This window comes from Amblyomma americanum, chromosome 8 (genome assembly GCF_052857255.1).
Source record: "Amblyomma americanum isolate KBUSLIRL-KWMA chromosome 8, ASM5285725v1, whole genome shotgun sequence".
Lineage (NCBI taxonomy): Eukaryota > Metazoa > Arthropoda > Arachnida > Ixodida > Ixodidae > Amblyomma > Amblyomma americanum.
Genome location: NC_135504.1, coordinates 60,724,085 through 60,743,759, shown reverse-complemented (window position 1 = coordinate 60,743,759; position 19,675 = coordinate 60,724,085). Strand labels below are relative to the sequence as shown.

At 47.3% G+C, this 19,675-nt stretch overlaps 2 protein-coding genes across 2 annotated transcripts in view; one reads left to right on the top strand and one right to left on the bottom strand.

The window, feature by feature from the left end:
• Window positions 1-19,675, bottom strand: part of LOC144102418 (sodium-coupled monocarboxylate transporter 2-like) — a 639,582-nt gene that overhangs the window by 245,853 nt on the left and 374,054 nt on the right. The gene's annotated exons all lie outside the window — the stretch shown is intronic.
• On the top strand, window positions 9,044-19,658 carry LOC144101520 (uncharacterized). Its single transcript, XM_077634692.1, has 2 exons — window positions 9,044-9,873; window positions 19,616-19,658. Exons 1-2 carry the CDS (start codon window positions 9,044-9,046, stop codon window positions 19,656-19,658), a joined length of 873 nt encoding a protein of 290 aa, XP_077490818.1.

Sequence of the window (19,675 nt, the reverse complement as noted above, 5' to 3'; positions counted from 1 at the left end):
ACCATCCTAAAAGCACATGATGCTTACGCAGTTCATCAAATCAGACCACCATTTTTTTTTAACTCTGCGCACAGAAATAAGGAGAGTCAGAAGGCCTTATTTATTGCGATAAAATTTCTCGCTCAGAGAGGAAGCGATCACTTCTACCTCTCCATCAGTCCTGCGCAGATTTATATCACTGTTCTCTTTACATGCTGTTTATTTTTATTGGGTATTGACAGCACAGGGAGTAATTAATACTCCATATCAGCTCCAGCTTGTAATTGTTGTTAATTTTACTTCTTTCTGCGGAGTTAAATACTATTATCGTCAATACGTTTTGCACCTTGAGAATTAGTCTTAATTGGCAGTTAATTAGAATGATAGCTGGACTTAAGCCAGCCTAACTTGACCACGAAGCATGAACAGTTCGTGTCAAGAAAATTGCACCAATTCTGGAAACAGTGAATCAGGTAACAGTACTGGTAATAAAGTCAAAGAAGTCCACAAAACAATCTTTTGAGCCAGCCAATCATGAATTTTTCACCTTAGAGCGCCAAAAGCACGCAGGGCAGGCTTGAAGAAAGGTGACGAGCACATACTTCCTGCTCCTTAAGGTGCAAGATGTAGGAGGTTCATGACTGTGTGTATAGAGGGCATAGGAAAAGTGGCAACCAATCTGACATTTCTTGTTCTTGATTATACTTTAGAAAAAGCACATTTTTTTATTCAGTACTATCTCCTGACTGCGGAGATAGCTCACAGCCTGCTCAACGAACAGCCATGCATACCTACAACCTGTGGCAAAGAAAATTCATTCCAAGTTACGAATGCCGGCAAAGGTAGATAAATCACATACCGAAGTCGTGCTTTTAGTGCTGCTAGCACTACTAGGCCCATTTTCTGATTTTGAGCAAACCTGTCATAAGCCTGTCTAGCTGGCCCACATGGCTACCTGATTGTGGGCAGCCTGCCAGGTGTGTACATTTGGCAGACCTTCATCTGGATGAAGGCCTTCAAGGTAAGTGCCTTCAAGGTAAAGGCCTTTGGGGCAAACGCCTTTCGGTAAAAGCCTTTAGTCCAAAGACCTTTAAGTGAAAAACTACTGGGGCAAATACCGGACAGACCGAAGCAATCGCATGGTGGTGTCTCCAGGCAGGCATGTATCCGAACTTACACATGTTAAAAGAATGCATCCCAGGGACAGCACCCACAGGTGCCCGTGGTGCGGAGCTGAACTCACACTGTATCACCAGACATTTGAGTGTCAGGAGGTATAACCGCTTCTAAAAATAACAAACCAAAATGCGGAGCAGTATTAAGCACTCCTGACCAGCGACTGCTGCGAAGACCAAAAAGGTCGGGTTGCGCGAGCTCAACTGTGAGCATGAACGAGCGGACTCTGGACTGATGGCAGCCGACCACTGCTGAAGTTGACCGCCTGGGTTCGCCAGTGGGTTGGATGTGGTCACGAAGACGACCAAGAGGCCGCCAACTCTCTAGCCTCAAGGGCATCATTTATTGGAGCACAATAGAGTTTTTCCGAACCAACCGTCCTCCATCTCGGCTTCTTTATTTTCATCGTAGGAAGTTTCAACGGAGCGCCGTCTATCACATCATTGCAAGGTGAGAAAGCGCACAGAGCACGCAACGTTTCAGCATATATCTTACTATTTCACTTGTCTACAAGGGCCAGCGCTTTGTTCAAGCGGTAACCTAATAGTGCTTTTGTTTATTTGCATATCCTTGCTTCACTAGTGGCTACCTAATGATACCGCGTGCGGACACATTATTGCTTCTACGAAGAAGAGGAGGAGATTTCCTTCCGAGTTCAGCGATATTCTAGCACCTGGCTACTTATCTTGCAATGAGTAAGGCATTCTGCACTTTAATTTTCTCTATTATTTATCGTTGCATGCCAACTTCATATTAGCGAGAACCTGGGGCGAAAAGTCTTTTCCTAAGTCATATTTTATCTGCACTCTGGTGTTTTTCTTCAAAAGGCGTGTGGCGTAACAACTGAGCAGTAACGTTGGTACCTTGTCAATACTGGTCTGCGCATTGTAGTGAGAAGTGTCATTGCAAGACTTGAATTGAGAGTCTATGGTGTTGCTGGGAGTGGGAATGGCAAAACGCACATAATGACATGATTATTCTGTGCTTGTAAGGCTTTGCTTCATTTTATTGCGGGCCACTATGCGCCCCACTATGACCGAATGAAAATGGCTGCTGCCCAGCTACTACTTGGCATCTCGCTCGGTACAGCTCTTTGTACGCGTGCTTTTCTATTGTTATTGCACCACGCCCCTCTTCTACCCTCTGCAGTCGATCAGGCGCCGCGTGGGGCAGCATTGAAAGAGCCAGCAATTGCGTTGTGATGGCAGTAGGGGAAGGACTCTTGTTTCACGTCAAGCTTTAAACTTTGCTCTGGTTCTTAAAACACACACGGCGCGTACGTGCCGATTGCTATGTGGAAATCACAATATACCGCGACGGCTACGGCGTATAGTAGCCTTGCATAATAAGGCATATGGATACTTAAGAGGTGCAAGTACGTTTCAGTTAACACGGTGATTTCTTTAACACCAACCGGCTAGTAGAAAGTTTTGCTCCAGCCCTAGTATTTGTGTACCAGTTCTTTTTGCGTTCTTTTTCTTACAGCTACTCGCATCGGCTACCACTGAGGCGTCCACACATTGAGAGCTGTCTTCCTGAACAACACTGTGAACTATGTTGTGAACTCAACGACTCAAAATCTTTCAGCATGGCCGAAAATAGCGCAGACATTTAGGAGCTGACAAATCGACAGCAGGCCTTATGGGCCCTCTTTCTGGCTCCATACGCTGAGCAGCGATACATAAAATGTTTTGTGCATGGCTGAGAATTCACCTAGTGAGCAGAGTATCAAGTTTTATCATTTTGTTACAGTGAGCCTGGATTATCCCGTTTCTCAACCCGGACAGCAATCTGCTGCGTTTCAGCCAGGTAACGCTCCGTGAGTTGTCTTCATGTTCTGTCTGCTATTGTACGACGTCTACAAAAAGACGTTTTGTTTTTACCCCGTCAGAACTGCAGCCTCTGGACGAAGCAATAGGTAAGCAGTTCACAAATGGACAGCTGTCCTTGTTAACACTTCTTTCGCTCCACAAGTTGCGAACTCATCGACTTAACATTTTAGGCACAGCAGCCAATAGCGCAGGCACTTCATAATAACCCCCGTTAAAATAGCAGGTTATATTCCCTGATAGGTATTTGAACTGATACCTTCATGCTTAGTGACCGCCAGAGAAAATGAGGCACAGGCATCAGCAATGTCAGATGCGATAAAGTTTCAGCATTCATTTATTGATTACTATAACATTACGCGTGACAAGCCAGGTTTTTTTGTTTTGTTTTGTAACTAATTTTTATTTGGGCGTATATTATTCAAACGTCGCTCTGAAATTTATTCCAAAGATTAGTAGCGAATTAGCAAATTTATGCAAGCATTTATTGACTCTCATATCGGTCAAGACTGTACATGCATATGGACGCGTCATTATGATTCTTTAAAACTTTTTTCTGCACATGTTCAAGCTCTCTGAGACGGAAGATGGCAAACAATATGCGTTCTATCTGTATGGTTCTACAGTGAAAAATATATCTCACAACAGCAGCCAGGTATACCAGGTAGAGGAAACAAGGTGCCCATCTTTGAGAGAGCTCTTTCGCGAGCTTCAGAATACCTTTAAGGTATAGCTCACCGACTGTTTTTAGGACCATAAGCACTTTACCACTACTTGCAGCATCTTCATCTCCTCAAGCTCAAGTCGAAAACGCGAATAAATATCGCGGATTTTCTTTTTGCGAACTAATGCGAAAAAAAAATTCTTTGGAGAAGCTAGTGCTACCCGGTCCAGGTAAGAGTACAGCTCCAGTACACCGTGATGATCGCATTACCAGCTTTCTCGGCGGTCACAAAATACCTCATTCTCAGAGCCGGAAGGGAATTTTGTCACGCGTAAGCAGTTTTGTCGTGTGTAATTTTGTAATGCGTAAGTAGGTTTGTAGCAAAGGGTGGAATTGTGTCGTACGGGTTCCGTGGTCGTCCTTATAGCGCTACATGGAATTCACAAATAATAAGTCACCAACTAGCCAAGCATCAAGTCCTACTGGAGTCAAGTGAATGTTGAAGACGTTTTGGAGTTGCCGACTAATGCGCTGAATGCTGTCACAGTTTCAGCTAATGCTACCTAGCTCTGGCAACAGGTTCTATAGCTTCGAGGGAGTATGGTCATCGGCGTGCGTTACTAACCGAGTGTGTAATTCTACCTTTAGCACTTTTAAGGTCCGCAACGGCATTCCCTAACACTTGATTACTACTGCGCTTAAATTTATGAGCTTTAACAACCCTAAAATGTAGTCGAGAAAATATTCCTTTTCTACATCACAGTGGGCATCGAATATAACTTACTTATTCAAGCTCAAGTTCATTTCTGTGCATAAAATCTGCAACGTTGGGCAAAAAATAGCACTGTTTCTTTGTGGTCTTGTAATATGATCACAGAACTTACCTTATCCGCCGTGCCTAACTGCAAGGTACGTGAATTCTAGATAAACAGCGGAAGGAGCCCCAGCAGGCCATTTTACTCGTTGTCATTAAGATGTTATGCGAATGCATTCAACAATATTCGAGTACGAACGAAAAATTTTCAGATGAGTACTACGTGTGCAGATTATTAGTGTATTAAAGTACCCACAATGAGCCTTGCAGATGATAGGCATGGAGATAGCATTCACGCTGGAGTAACAATTTGATCATTTAGGAATTCTCCCATGGAGGACATATATTGCCTTAGCAAGGAAATTGTGTTCCAAAAGCACCCATCAAAATTTACAGGAGCATTAATATTTGCTTTCTGAATATTAACTTGTATATACCGAACCCAAGCTAGACGGCTGTTTTGTAGTCCATAGAGAATTCTGAATGGTGTTCAATGCATCCGATGAAGTACAGGCGCTGAGACAAACCAGCGGAGTTCACTGTGCTGTTATAATTCGGGTAGCGCCTGGCACATTCCAAATGGGCACATAGGGCAGGTGTTTTTTTGCATGAATCTCTGCTTCAAATTGGCATGAAGATAAGTAGACTGTCGCGACCTCCACGACTTCTAGGTGAATAAAGAACACGTTCCGCATAAGCGGAGAAACGTCTATTCTTGTTTTTGTTATAGATCTCTGCTAAACGTGAGTAAAACCGGCTTGTAGTCAGCTGTAGAGTACACGTTTGGCAAGATGGTGCTGAAGATACCGCCTCAAAATATAGGCCTTCGAGGCCGGAAGTATACTAAAGCAAGCGAAATGCAAAGGCAACTGTGTTATGACAGATGCGCAGACATGCTAAGCAGCCCCCCCCCCCCCCCCCCCATTATGATGTCCCTCACTGGTCACATTCAGCTACAGGACAGCTAGGCTGCTGGGCTTCAGAAATGTGCAGCACAGTAAGGTAGTCTACCTGAGCACCCTAACGCAGCCTTCAGTCTCCATCCGAGTTAAAGTTACTGGAGTCAATATATAAATGAGAAGCCCATACCAGACACCAAAAAGTACTCAGACTTTTATTATTGTGTGTGTTATCATCCCATAATTATCAGAAGAGCAAGCATGGAAGGCTGCCAAAAATATACACGTAGCACTGCTATCTTGACTATATGCGTGAAAAAAAAAAACCCGCCATAATAGACAAGGGACAAGAGAAGGAGTATTCCCGCCACAACGACAAGTTACTATGAACCAACTTGCCCGCATTTCAACCCTTCTGCATACTATATGCGGGGTTTCGTATGTTTGATTCAGAAGCCAATTTCCAAGTTCTTTTCTTCTCATGCCGCCATCTTTTTTCATCCAAAATGGTGACTTTACAATTGATTATGAAAAAAATAATCATTCACGTTGAAAGCCAAGGCTGATCGTAAGCATTTCCAGTACTAAGAGCTAAGCTCCGCGGCCATATACTATTGGGGGTCAGAGGCTCGATTCATTCATCTACTTCCTTCATTCGTGCATGTTTCATGTTATTTCAGCAAGATTGTATTCTTCTTTTCAGCCAGCAAAGCGCTCATAGGAGATGGGCGTGGTAAGTGCTCTTTCTTCTGGATGTACGTATGTTTCGAACATAATTGAGATAAGCAGAATGAGATTTCTCTACTAAAAAGAAAAAATAAGCATTCAAAGTGCGACACGAAAGAGCCTCTCATTGTGCTCAACAGTTAGCACATCCTTAGCATAGATGAAAATAGTCTGTGTATTCATACCTGGTAATCTTTTTTGAAAACCTAAATGATTCAAATTATTTCATGACAGCGCCCTACAAGTGCAACCGTCCTTGCAATGCCGCTTTCACCTCATTGTCTGTGAATACTTTTAAGCATGTCACCAGTTAAAGCGACACATCAGTGGAGCTTGCAGGTTTCGCACTACTGACCGAAGAAAAGACAAAGTGGAGGCAGGAATAACATCAAAGCCTTCATACATCTGGTGTGTACTTTTTTCTGAGCTTTTTCCTTAGCGTGTTAATCCATGCCCAAAATTCGCCAGGTTCTAGAAGCATGCCGTTCGTCTCAAGTGATTTAAACAGGCTGATAATGTCAAATACCCTGGTTTTAGCAGCACTACAGTTATACACCCTTGAATTTGATTGTTGCGAAACGAAATTACGTTCAAACGGGACATGCTATCTTAATGAATTAGCCCATCCCGTGCTCACAAAATGAAAATATTTAGTACTGTGCGGTGCATCGAAGCTGAGGAACGTCTTTCATTATTTATTGAAATGCTAAAAAGAAATCGAAAATAGAGTATCACGGAGAACATAATGCACGTCTCTCAGCTTCGTGCATAAGTAATCATCAAGGTTGACACCTTTTATATTCCGACGGTGATGTGTGTTATGGGTCACGAAAATGAGCTCGGGCGGCTGCGTTTCAATGGAGGAAAAACGCTATGGCGCCCGTGTGCTGTGCGATGTCAGTGCACGTTAAAGATCCCCAGGTAGTCGAAATTATTCCGGATCCCTCCACTACGGCACCTCTCTCTTCCTTTCTTCTTTCACTCCCTCCTTTATCCCTTCCCTTACGGCGCGGTTCAGGTGTCCAACGATATATGAGAGATACTGCGCCATTTCCTTTCCCCCCAAAACCAATTATTATTATTAACTTAAAGCTGGTATTATAGCACCAGCGTTAACATCGAATTTTCAGTAATGGTGTTAGTTGCACATGAGAAATTTCGCAAATACTAACGCACCACGGCACCTGCTCCGGTCCGGCTTAGGCGTTGTCAATTCTCGCTAAACTAGAGTACAGAAAGGTCTGTTCCGTTATCATTCCATATTGCCGCCAGGCGTCCCCGGGCGGCGCCTAGAGGACAAAGAAGTGAGTCGCGCGTGCTCTTTGCAGCTGGACACTGCTTGATTTCTTGCGGCCTGTGCCTATCCTCTTGATTCTGCAGCCCATTTGTGACATTTTGTGGTGGAGTGCGCTGGGTGAATCGCTCTGGAATATGTCGCACACACCTCCGAACACCGAGGACCCCAGACCTCTCCCTGTCGACACGCACGCCGGTGCACCGGGTCAGCAGCCGAAATCTTGGACTGCCCCCTGAGCATGGGCTATTGTAGACAACCTGGCCGACTGCCTCCTGTGCTTAGGCCATTCGACTCTCCCTCGGCGCCTACTCCTCAACCGGTAATGCAAGGCGCCGCGTACTACACCCTCCAGAACCCACGTCTACCAAAGTCCTTTCACGGGACTCAACTGGAGGACGTGGAAGATTGGCTCCTCAAGTTTGAACGTGTCGCCGCATTTAACCAATGGGATGACGCCGCCAAGCTGAGGAACGTTTTCTTCAGCCTGGAGGACGGTGCTCGTACGTGGTACGAAAACCGTGAGGACACTTTTTCATCATGGCGTGAGTTCCGGCGTCAACTGCTCGCCCCGTATGTCAGCGCTGATCGTCCGGAGCGAGCTGAACGAGCCTTGCAGACCCGTATGCAAATGCCCAACGAAACTGTTACCATGTACGTCGAAGACATGACGCGGCTCTTCCGACGGGCTGACCCAGCTATGTCAGAAGCCAAAAAGCTGCGCCGCCTAATGCGTGGTGTTAAAGAACAGCTTTTCGCCGGCCTCGTGCGCAGCCCCCTAGCACTGTGGCCGAATTTCTAGCGGAGGCAGTCACGATGGAGCAGGTCCTCCGGCAGCGTTCCATCGCGTACTACCGGCCAGTCCTTGCTGCTTCTGTTACAGAGTCCCTCCCGATTTCAACAGCAATACCGACTCTCCGTGACATGATCCGCGCTGTTGTCCGTGAGGATCTAGAGAAGATTTGTGGTACGTCGCAGCCAGCGGCTAGCTCCCTTAAGAGCGTTATCCGCGAAGAGGTGCAGCAAGCTATCAGGCCTCCATTACTACACGCCGAACCACAGCCTACCCAGGCAGACTACTGCCGCCCGACATATGTGAAGCTCTGCGACGCCCCGCCCCAAATCCACCGGCATTAACACCCCCCAACCAGACTACTGCCGCCCGACCTACGCTGACGCGCTGTGACGCCCAGCCCCGAATCCAGCGGCAGTTTTTGCCAACCATCACGACGTCCTGCTACCCTCCGTGCAGCCAGGGCAGCACCGCATCCCGAGTGATCGAGAATTCCTGCGCAGAGTGGACGTCTGGCGTGGCCCTGACCTCCGGCGTTTGTGCTTCCACTGTGGGGAGCCCGGTCACCTGTTCCGCCGGTGCCCATATCGAGAGCTTGGCCTGCAGGGTTTTCCCTCCGATGCGCCAAGGCCCCTGTTTGGCCAACGGCACAGTTAGATTGAAGAGTACCTTACCCATCAACCTCAGTGGTCCATGGCGCGCCGTCAGTCCCGATCACCGTCACCTCGCCGTCCATCGTTTTCACTGAATGTGCAGAACTCCTAGCGAGCGACGGCGGACCGCTCGACCAGCCCTCGCCGGGAAAATTGGGGACTGCGACCTCCGGGGGCGTGGTCGCTGGATATCGACGCTGTAAAGACCCCCTGACGATGCAGACGACCCAGACATCAGATGACAGAGCTTTGACGACGTCGACGACAGCAGCTGGACTAAAGGACCGCTTCTCCCTCGACATACCCGTGCTTCTCGATGGTCACAGCATTAGCGCGCTGGTGGACACAGGAGCGGAGTTTTCAATTATCAGTGGCAAATTGGCAGCGCTTCTAAAGAAAGTTACAACCCCTTGCTCTGGCGTGCATATCCGGACGGCGGGGGGCCACATCATTACTCCGCTTGGACAGTGCACGGCTAGGGTCCAGATCAGCGACTCGACGTTCGTAGTTAGCTTCCTGGTGCTCCGCGACTGTTCTCGTGACCTGATTTTGGGCGTAGATTTTCTCCGTGTGAATGCTGTTGTTATTGACCTGCGGCACAGAACCGTTACGTTTTCTATAGTGGAAGGCGACGGCACCTGCGACGTTCGACAACGCAGCTCCGCCCTTCGTATTTCCACTGAAAGTGTCTTGATCCCGCCGCGCTCCAGTGTTTTTGCAAGCGTCGAATGCGATGATGGGCTACGTGATGGACCTGCACTCGCCGAGGGCAACCTTTCCTTGCTGCTGACAGATGGCATTTGCGCGGCCCGAAGTGTCGTCCTCCTCCGTGACGGTCGGTCGGAGCTCCTTATTACTAATTTTACGAGCGAGCCTCGTCACCTTTTCCGAGCTACTGCCATCGCGTGGGCCGACCAATTGGCCGATGTTACTGAGTGCTTTGCGTCCGAGGACATAGACCGTCCGGAAACGTCCCTGGATCGCACCGATATTAGCTTCGGACTCTCTGCGACTCAACAGCGTGACCTCTGCGACCTACTGCTCCAGTACAAAACCTGCTTCGCATCCTCCTCGAAAGTGCGGCAAACGACGATCACGAAGCATCGGATCATCACTTCCGATGACGTTCGCCCCATACGACAGCAGCCGTACCGCATTTCCCCGAAGGAACGCAACGCTATCCAAACGCAGGTGAAGGAGATGCTTACAGACGGCATTATTCAGCCCTCTAAGAGCCCGTGGTCGTCGCCCGTCGCGCTTGCTAAGAAGAAGGATTGGACACTGCGATTTTGCGTGGATTACCGTAAGCTGAACGCCATAACGAAAAAGGACGTCTACCCGCTGCCCCGCATCGACGACTCGTTCGACAGACTTCGCCGCGCCAGGTATTTTTAGTCAATCGACCTAAAGACCGCATATTGGCAGATTGAGATTGATGAACGTGACCGCGAAAAAACGGCCTTCATCACACCCGACGGCCTATATGAATTTAAGGTGTTGCCCTTCGGCCTTTCATCTGCGCCAGCGACGTTTCATCTTTCTTCTTTCACTCCCTCCTTTATCCCTTCCCTTACGGCGCGGTTCAGGTTTCCAACAATATATGAGACAGATACTGCGCCATTTCCTTTCCCCCCAAAACCAATTGCATTACAATTACATACATGATGGATACTGTTCTGGCTGGCCTCAAATGGCAAACCTGTTTAGTTTACATAGATGACGTGGTGGTGTTTTCAGAAGCCTTCGACCAACATCTTGAGCACCTGCGGACCGTGTTGGATGCCCTGCGGTTGGCCAACTTGACACTTAAACCCGAGAAATGCCACTTTGGCTACAAAGAGCTCAAGTATCTCGGCCATGTTGTGAGCGCCGATGGCATACGACCCGATCCCGAGAAAACTACCGCCGTAGCCAAGTTTCCCCGTCCTACTACAAAGAAAACGCTCAAGCGCTTCTTAGGTTTGTGCGCCTGCCACCGTCGTTTTATCGCCGACTTCTCCAAGATCGCTGAACCCCTCACCCGCTTAACTTGTTTCGATACACCGTTCGTCTGGACTGCCGAGCAACAGGCTGCTTTCACAGAGCTGCGACAACGGCTGCACACTACCCCTGTGCTAGCTCACTTCTATGAGGAGGCTGCTACCGAGATACACACCGACGCTAGCAACATAAGCTTGGTGCCGTCCTCGTTCAACATCAAGAAGGCGTGGAACGTGTGATCGCGTATGCGAGTCGCACACTCTCGCTCACCGAAATCAACTACTCCACCTCGGAAAAGGAGTGCCTCGCTGTCGTCTGGGCGACGATGAAATTTCGGCCTTATATCTGTGGCCGTCATTTTAAAGTGGTCACCGACCACCATTCCTTGTGCTGGCTTACCAATCTCCGGGACCCATCAGGCCGCCTAGCACGCTGGAGCATTCGCCTTCAAGAATTTGATTACACAATTGCCTATAAGTCCGGACGGAAACACGAAGACGCCGACAAGCTCTCACGCGCACCTGTCGAGCAAGCTGATGACAGCGCAGAGGATGACAATCGTTTCCTAGGTGTGATCTGCAGCGGACTTAGTGGCAAAACAGCGTGCTGACGCTGACCTGCGGTCTGTCATGGATCACCTGGAGGCCCATGCTTCCAACTTACCTCGACACTTTTCCCGCCACTTGACCTCTTTTTGCATTCGCAATGGCGTACTGTTCAAGAAAAACTCCAGCAACGGTGACCGGCCCTCCCTCCTAGTCGTACCATCAGACCTCCGCAACGACATCCTTTCGGCGTGTCATGATGAGCCCACCTCTGTCCATTTGGGATTTGCACGCACGCTCGCTCGAGTGCGTCAGGGCTATTATTGGCCTAAACTTGCAAAGACCATCCACCGCTACGTGAGAGGTTGCCGTGAGTGCCAGCGTCGTAAGTCACCACCGCTCAAGCCCGCAGGTGTGCTCCAACCAATTGCGCCACCTCGCACACCTTTTGACCAAGTCGGCATTGATCTTCTGGGCTCATTCCCTGTGTCGTCTTCTGGCAATAAGTGGATTATAGTTGCGACTGATTATTTGACGCGCAATGCGGAAACCCAGGCTGTGCCGCGTAGTACATCCTCTGAAATCGCGCGCTTCTTCATACACCACATTGTTTTACGACATGGCGCCCCGTCCTCCGTCATCACCGATAGGGACACCGCGTTTACAGCGCAGCTCATGCACGAGGTGCTCCAGCTGAGTCACACGAACCACCGCAAGATTACTGCATACCACCCGCAGTCAGACGGGCTTACGGAGCGCCTCAACAGAACCTTAGCAGACATGCTCGCAATGAACGTCGACGTACAGCACAAGACTTGGGACGAGATCCTCCCATATGTGACGTTTGCCTACAACACGGCGATTCAGGAAACGACTCGATTTACGCCGTTTCGCCTCGTCTACGGTCGTGATGTTCAGAGATGCTCGACGCCATGCTTCCGTGCCCCCTTGACGACCAGGCGCTCACGCCAGACGCCGATAATTTACCCGGCACGCAGAAGAAGCCCGCCAACTGGCCCGTATTCACATCCGCCGGCAGCAGGCAACGGATGCAGAACGCTACAACCAACGACATCGCCACGTCGAGTACCACCCCGACGACAAAGTGTGGGTATGGACCCCGGTACGTCGCCCCGGCCTGTCGGAGAAGCTCCTGAGCAGCTACTTTGGACCCTACACAGTGCTGCGACGCATCACGGATGTGACGTATGAAGTCCTCCGCGATGGCACTCTGCCCATTCGCGCCGTCGACCGCAGCCTGAGGTCGTGCACGTACTGCGTATGAAGCCGTACTTTACGCAGTAACGGGCACCTCGTTCGCTCCAAGTGCGTCCACGTATTTGCTTCTTTTTTTTGGATGGGGAGGGGGAATAATGCCGCCAGGTGTCCCCGGGCGGCGCCTTGAGGACAAAGAAGTGAGTCGCGCTTGCTCTTTGCAGCTGGACACTGCTTGATTTCTTGCGGCCTGTGCCTAGCCTCTTGATTCTGCAGCCCATCTGTGACAATATGCTTCTTTTCCGAAAACACGTTAGATTAGAAAAGCATGAAGCTGTAACCGTCTCTTCCGCATACTGCATCTCTCCTGTAAGGCTGTGCCTAACACTGATTTTTAAAACCAGACATCCCGCATTTTCTTCTCTTTTGCTTTTCAGCGCACCCAGCGGAGAAGTAAGATTTTTCATGTTCATAATTCTTTGTGAGCCGTGGATTTAACAGGCAATGTCACTGGCACGACTCAAATGAAAGTAGCGGTCCTCTTTCGAATAGGGAGCTGAGGCGGTTCGCTAACAAGAGATGAAGCAGAGAGCAGACGAATGAAACACTCAAGGTTCTTTTCGTAACAGCTTAACATTATTACCGCGGATCTCAATGATTGCTTCACAGAGCAGGCTGATCACCAAATCTAAACATTTTTGATCTTTAGTCATGTTTTATTCTTAAGAGGACATTATTGCCTGCATCTTTTCCAGTAGCGCGATTCCATCTATGCGGTATATTACTCTTTAAAGAATAACTTTAGAAAAGAGAGATGAACAATCAGGCCACCTTCTTTTGTGGAGGCAATGTGTTACCAGCAATTTCAAATACTATTTTATGACAAGAATTGAATGTTTCTTAACCCAGTTGGAGTACAAAACTTGCTAAGAACAATCCGTCCTTGATTCGAATCATCCGGGAGCATCCTCCAAAAAATTGCCTCTCTCCTACCAAAGGCACTAAAGAAGTCAGCAGTAGATGCTTTCATACTATTCCACAGCGGTAACATAGCAAGAGCCAAGGTTCTAGAGGCTTATGGTTAACCTGCAGCCGTAATACTCTCCGCCGCTGAAAGCAGTTGACGGGGCTCAAGTTTCCTCTGCTGGCTGAGTAACACAGCATGAAAAAATAGTAGAAAACAAGACGACTATTAAAGAAACACAAAGATAACTGAATAATTGAGGCCCATGGCAAAATTTGTCAGCGAATGCTGCGAAAGCAAAAGCTTCGTAATAAAGTTAGCTTTTACTTTAAACTCATATCTGAAAAAATCATTACAGCGATACCATAATCTCCAACATGATATGAGACAGGAGGCTAATTCTTTGCGTGTACGTTACATGGGCATGTGGAAATGTACTTAACCAAAATTGGGCATGCAAAATTATCTGTTTTCATTTTACAGGCAGAAACAACGCCAAAAATGTCCTTAAATTTAGTCCTCTGGAGAAACGGTCACACAATATTACAGTTTTAATTGTTTAATACAGTTTTTCTTCTGTCGAAAGAGCATAGAGCTGCGATAAAAGTGATTCAACTAGGTAGGCGCTATCTCTATTCACTGATAAAAAAAGTGTACCAAAACATGCCCTGAAATACATGGGAAGGATAGGGCTTACCTCTTAGGAGAAACATGTAAACCTGAAATTAAAAGACGTCGCATGAACAACCCCAAGAAGCTAGCCATAAAATACTTTGTTTGATATTCATGAAAGAAAAAAAAATTGCCTCAGTTGGTATACTGGCTGCATATTAAGAGAAGCAGCCGTCATAATTTGCTAGTTTTGTTGGTCTCGGGCCCCTCCTATTACTACAACGGGTACGCGACACTATTCTTTCTTCTTTCTAAGGGTTGTCTCTGCTATTCAGTCACAACCTTTAAAGCACTGCACTCAATCGCAACGCACTGTCAGAAACGCAACAACTGTACTTGTATATGTTAGTCATGACTGAAACAGCACCACCGTTGTAGGCTAGACATTATGAGACAGTCAACACTTTTAGGTGACGTGCGAGCAGCGAGGTTAGACAGTAACAGGAAGAGACGTGGCGCGCCCCCTTTTGCAATGTAAGCTGTCACTGATTGCTATGCCTAGTCCACACGGTTCGCGCACAGTGACACAATAATCACGTGAAAAGACCCCGCAATTTCCGGTTCGACAATTTGTTCAGGTGACAGGATTGATGGCTAAATGTGATCCTAACACAAGTGTGTAGCCAGTGTGTTGCATGAACGTTAAAAGAGTAGAAAACTGAGCTAGTTGGTTCATTCTTCTTGGTGGGAACAGCCGAAAAAAACCAAAACGCAGACACAGAAAAGAACACACAGAACGTAGACGAGGCTGACTGTCAACTAAAATTTTTATTGAAAAATCCGCGCTTTTTGTTTCCTTGTCAAAAAGATCTTGCTTTTATCTCCTGTGGGGTTCGTTCAAGAAAGAAAATTCTTTTCTTGATAGAGAGATGGATGGTGTGCTGACGCACCGCTGTCCTGTTTCCCGTATCGCCAATGCCTCAAGGATCTCACGTGTCAATTTGTCTGCATACCTTTTCATGACTTGAACTTCATGCAACTTGGGCTCACACTTGCGCACTTGTTTGCCTTTTTTGTTTTCTTTACAATCTCTGCAATCCAGGGCTAGATTGCTGCTTGGGGCACCTCATAGCGATGATGCATGTTATCTTATCCTATCATTAAGGCACCTTCCCGTCTGTCCTATATAGTGTTTTCCACAGGCCAGAGGGATATTATAAACCACACCTTTAACACACTCGCTGAATCTTGTTCGGTGTGCGATCTGGCATTGCTGCTTCTTTGGCTGTTGACTCGAGCATCAGATGGAGACAAGTTTTCGGCGGCAGATCGAAAGGCTAAAAAATGCGGACTATCCCGTTCTGATGCTTAGCAGCGTAGCTGAAAGCTTGCTGCGGAAAGTGAAAGGAGTGCAAGAAAGGAAAGGTGGACATGAAGAAGGCATTGAAAGGGAGAAATTAGCTGTGGTTCCGTATGTTCATGGATTGACCCACAACCTCATGAAGATTGGCAAGAGGCACGGGGTCCGGGTTGTTTGCTCTGCACCGAACAAGGCAATGAGCATGTGTGCTCGAGTCAACAGGCAAAAGAAGCAGCAATGCCAGATCGCACACCGAACAAGATTCAGCGAGTGTGTTAAAGGTGTGGTTTATAATATCCCTCTGGCCTGTGGAAAACAATATATAGGACAGAGGGGAAGGTGCCTTAATGATAGGATAAGAGAACATGCATCATCGCTATCAGGTGCCCCAAGCAGCAATCTAGCCCTGCATTGCAGAGATTGTAAAGAAAACAAAAAAGGAAAACAAGTGCGCAAGTGTGAGCCCAAGTTGCATGAAGTTCAAGTCATGAAAAGGTATGCAGACAAATTGACACATAAGATCCTTGAGGCATTGGCGATACGGGAAACAGGGCAGCGGTGCGTCAGCACACCATCCATCTCTTTATCAAGAAAAAAATTTTCCTTCTTGAACGAACCCCACGGGAGATAAAAGCAAGATCTTTTTGACAAGGAAACAAAAAGCGCGGATTTTCCAATAAAAATTTTAGTTGACAGTCAGCCTCGTCTACGTTCTGTGTTTTCCTCTCTGTGTCTGCGTTTTGGTTTTTTTCGGCTGTTCCCACCAAGATGTTGCATAAACCCTATTGCATTTACCACGGCGCCGTTACCACACATCGTGTCATTACCTCAAAACAACATTACCCTCCTTGACGGGGGACCTAATTTCTGTACGTGAAAGGATCTTAATTTCTTTTTTATATCGTTGTCTCTTCTAGAGATTTGCGTGATACATTTTATTGTGCACGAATTATAAACTGCCTCATCCTATCGTTAAGGTGCTTGAATAGTTCTGCGTTATCTCTTCGCGAGCACGAAAGCAGCGCTGTAGTATAAAATATGTTGTTGTCAGTGCACGTCCACAGACATCTGTACTGCGAAAGCACGTGCGGTCGCCGCCATGTTTTCAACCGGTACAAATATGAATAAATGTTTGCAGAGACATGCTGCTACGCGCCGCTTTCACGGCTGCCGGAATTTGTGTGGCCCTGGTGGTTATCATCTCCGGGCTGTTTCTCATCATGCATGTTGGTGAGCAAGCCGTTGTCTTGTTCTTAGACAACGTCTCCTGTATTTTGAATGCCTGGCAGATCATCCGGTTTTCAATGGAAGCAGCACGGACGCCTCATGTTCCGGTCATTCGCACAATAGAGCGCTTTTTTGAGAGTTCTGAATTGTGTCAGTCTGGCTGCGACTTCCCAAGGCCCTTACTATAGCCTCCGCAACGTTGCGCAGTCCGCTTGCATCCCACATGAGCAGCCTTAGCTGGGAAACGGAAAAAAATCAATCGTGGGATGCAACTCACAGCGAAGCGGCAAACAACTTTAGCGCCGACCGATTGGCATGACATAAATCTCAATTCATGCAGGGGCTTGCCTGCCACCGGCATTGTCACGCGTCTTTCTTCAATCGCATTCGGTTATTGGGATTAGGGAATCTTTAGACAGGCGGACAAAAAAACGAAATAAATCGCCATTTTCGCGTTATACGACAGGTGTTGAAAAACACAGAAGGCGTCTCCCCAGGTATCGCGAGATTCTGGACGGAATCGCTCGAGTTAGAAGCCACTGCAGCGGCAGGTTTCAAGGCTGTATTTGATGTGTCAACGAAAGTGGGAAATGGCAGCAAAAATTTGCGCTGTTGTAAAACTTCGGCGTGAAGTTATTTACAAAATGTTTAAATGGCAGTAATTGTACGTCTGGGAACACTTTTTAATGATGTATTTTTATGGCGCAAGGGCATCTCAGGTCAAAGGGCGCCATGTCACAAGGTATTCTTCTATACTCAAAGTGGGGTCTAAGACCCATTTTCCAAGCATTACACCCTCAAGAAGCCGAGCACTATTGTATCGCCGGTGGGAGCCCCCGGCGGCACTGGGGATCGAGCCCCCAACCTCCCGCATGCGAGGCGGATGCTCAACTACTAGGCCACCGCTGCGGTACACTTACTGCATATAAACAGATTATTAGTATTTTGGACCTTCTGGCGTCACCCTATTGCGCTTTTTATGTGAGATCAGAGATTATAAGAACGCCCTCCATTTTTTTCGTTCTGGAGCTGTCTGCACGCACGCACGCACGCACACCTGAGTTCCCTCCATCTCCATTATAGTCGTACCTGCGCAATCTCCTCCTTGAATTTTATATACACCCCTCATCTTAAGACATATGCCTCGTCATCATCCATGAAATGGCCCACCAAGAGCACTCTTTACACCTGTAGCTTTAATGCTATCTTTGTGACGGTTACCGTGCTCATTACATAGTCAGTGTGAACTTAGACTGTAGTAGCCAATAAGCCATGCCGCTAATAGCGAAAGAGATGGGCAGTCACTCTAATCTCTGGGTCCTGCGCGTGATGCGTTTAGCTACCATTGTTTCATTCAAACCAGGAAAGCACAATGCATGTGAAAACAAGCTCAAAAAAGTGTTGAACCGAGTAATTTGACATTTCGTGCACGCATAGGAGGTTACCTGGCCATATGGCGGAAACATTAACGCTGCTTGCACCAACATCGGCATACAGCGGCTATTTTCGGGTAATATGTCTAGCAACCTCGCCACTACATATCATTGAGATTTATTCGTTTTGGAGCCCACCGTCTGCACACTGCACGCACGCGCCAGTGTTTGCAGACGATAAGCAGCATACAAATCTCCACGGCGATTGCGTTGGGCTCGCCTGCACTTCAGCTCATTGGTACAATATTGAGGTTTAACGTCGTCTTGAGGCACATGGGCTTCGGATAAACCGTTATGGAAGATCCTGATAATCACGATTACATGTGCCTCTTTCATGTGCACTGACATTGCGCAGCACAAGAGTGTTTTTGCCTTTCCCATCCATCGACATACAGCCGCCAAACCAGAGGTTTGATCCCACGACCGGCTGGTCTGTGTTAGGCAATGGGCAAAGTAAAAACATAGTACACTGTAGTGTTGGGCGACTTCAAAGTCGAGGTAGGCAAGAAGTAGGCTGGATTCCAGGTAGTGGCAGTCTACGGCACAAGCTGCAGGAATAGTAGGGGGAAGTTGGGCGTAGAGTTCGAAGAGAAAAATAATCTACAGATCATGAGCATCTTCCGCGAACGGGACAACAGGAAGTGGCCGTGGAAAATCCCCAATGGTGCGACTAAAAATAAAATAGACTTCATTGTGCGCTCACCCGGGCATCCTGCAAGATGTGGAATTCCAGAGGATGATAATGTCCCGAATTAGCCCAGACATGAAGAAGGAACAAACTAATGAGGCGGAAGCCCATCAGCGAGCTAACGGTAAGCGAGAAAGTAGAGGAATTTAGGACCTCTCTGCAGAATATATATTCAGCCTTAACTTAGGATGACGGCGTTAATGCTCAAGCAATGAACGATAACCTCATAGCTATCATTAAGGGGTGTGCAGTACAAATAGGCACAAGGATGTTTGTACAGGGTACCAGCACGTTCTCTCAGGGAACGAAAAACCTGATTAAGAAGTGTTAATTAAGAGGAGTTAATTAAGAGAATAAAAAGATCTAATAGAGAATACTTCAGACACCGACAACTCACTGATGACATTACCTTGCTAAGTCACTGAGCTGATGAATGGCAATGCATGATGAATGACAAAGAAAGACACAGCAGAATGGCAGGTCCGAAAATTAACATGCAGAAAAGCAAAGTAGTTTTCAACAGGCTCGGAAGGGAATAGTAACTTACGACTAGTAGAGAGGGACTGGACCTGGCAAGAGAATACGTCTACTTTGGACAGGTAGGCGCTGCAGATCCCAATCACTAGAGAGAAATAACCAGAAAAACAAGGATTGGGGAAGCACATTTTTCAAGTCTTCTCATATCATATATTGCAATGTACCAATGTACCGAAAAAGAAAAGTATATGAAAGTTGTATTTAATTCCTTCTCGCCTGTGTGGCAGGAGGCGGCAGCAGGAGGTGGCTGAAAGTGAGGTGGGCGAGTGAGATTAAGAAGTTTGCGG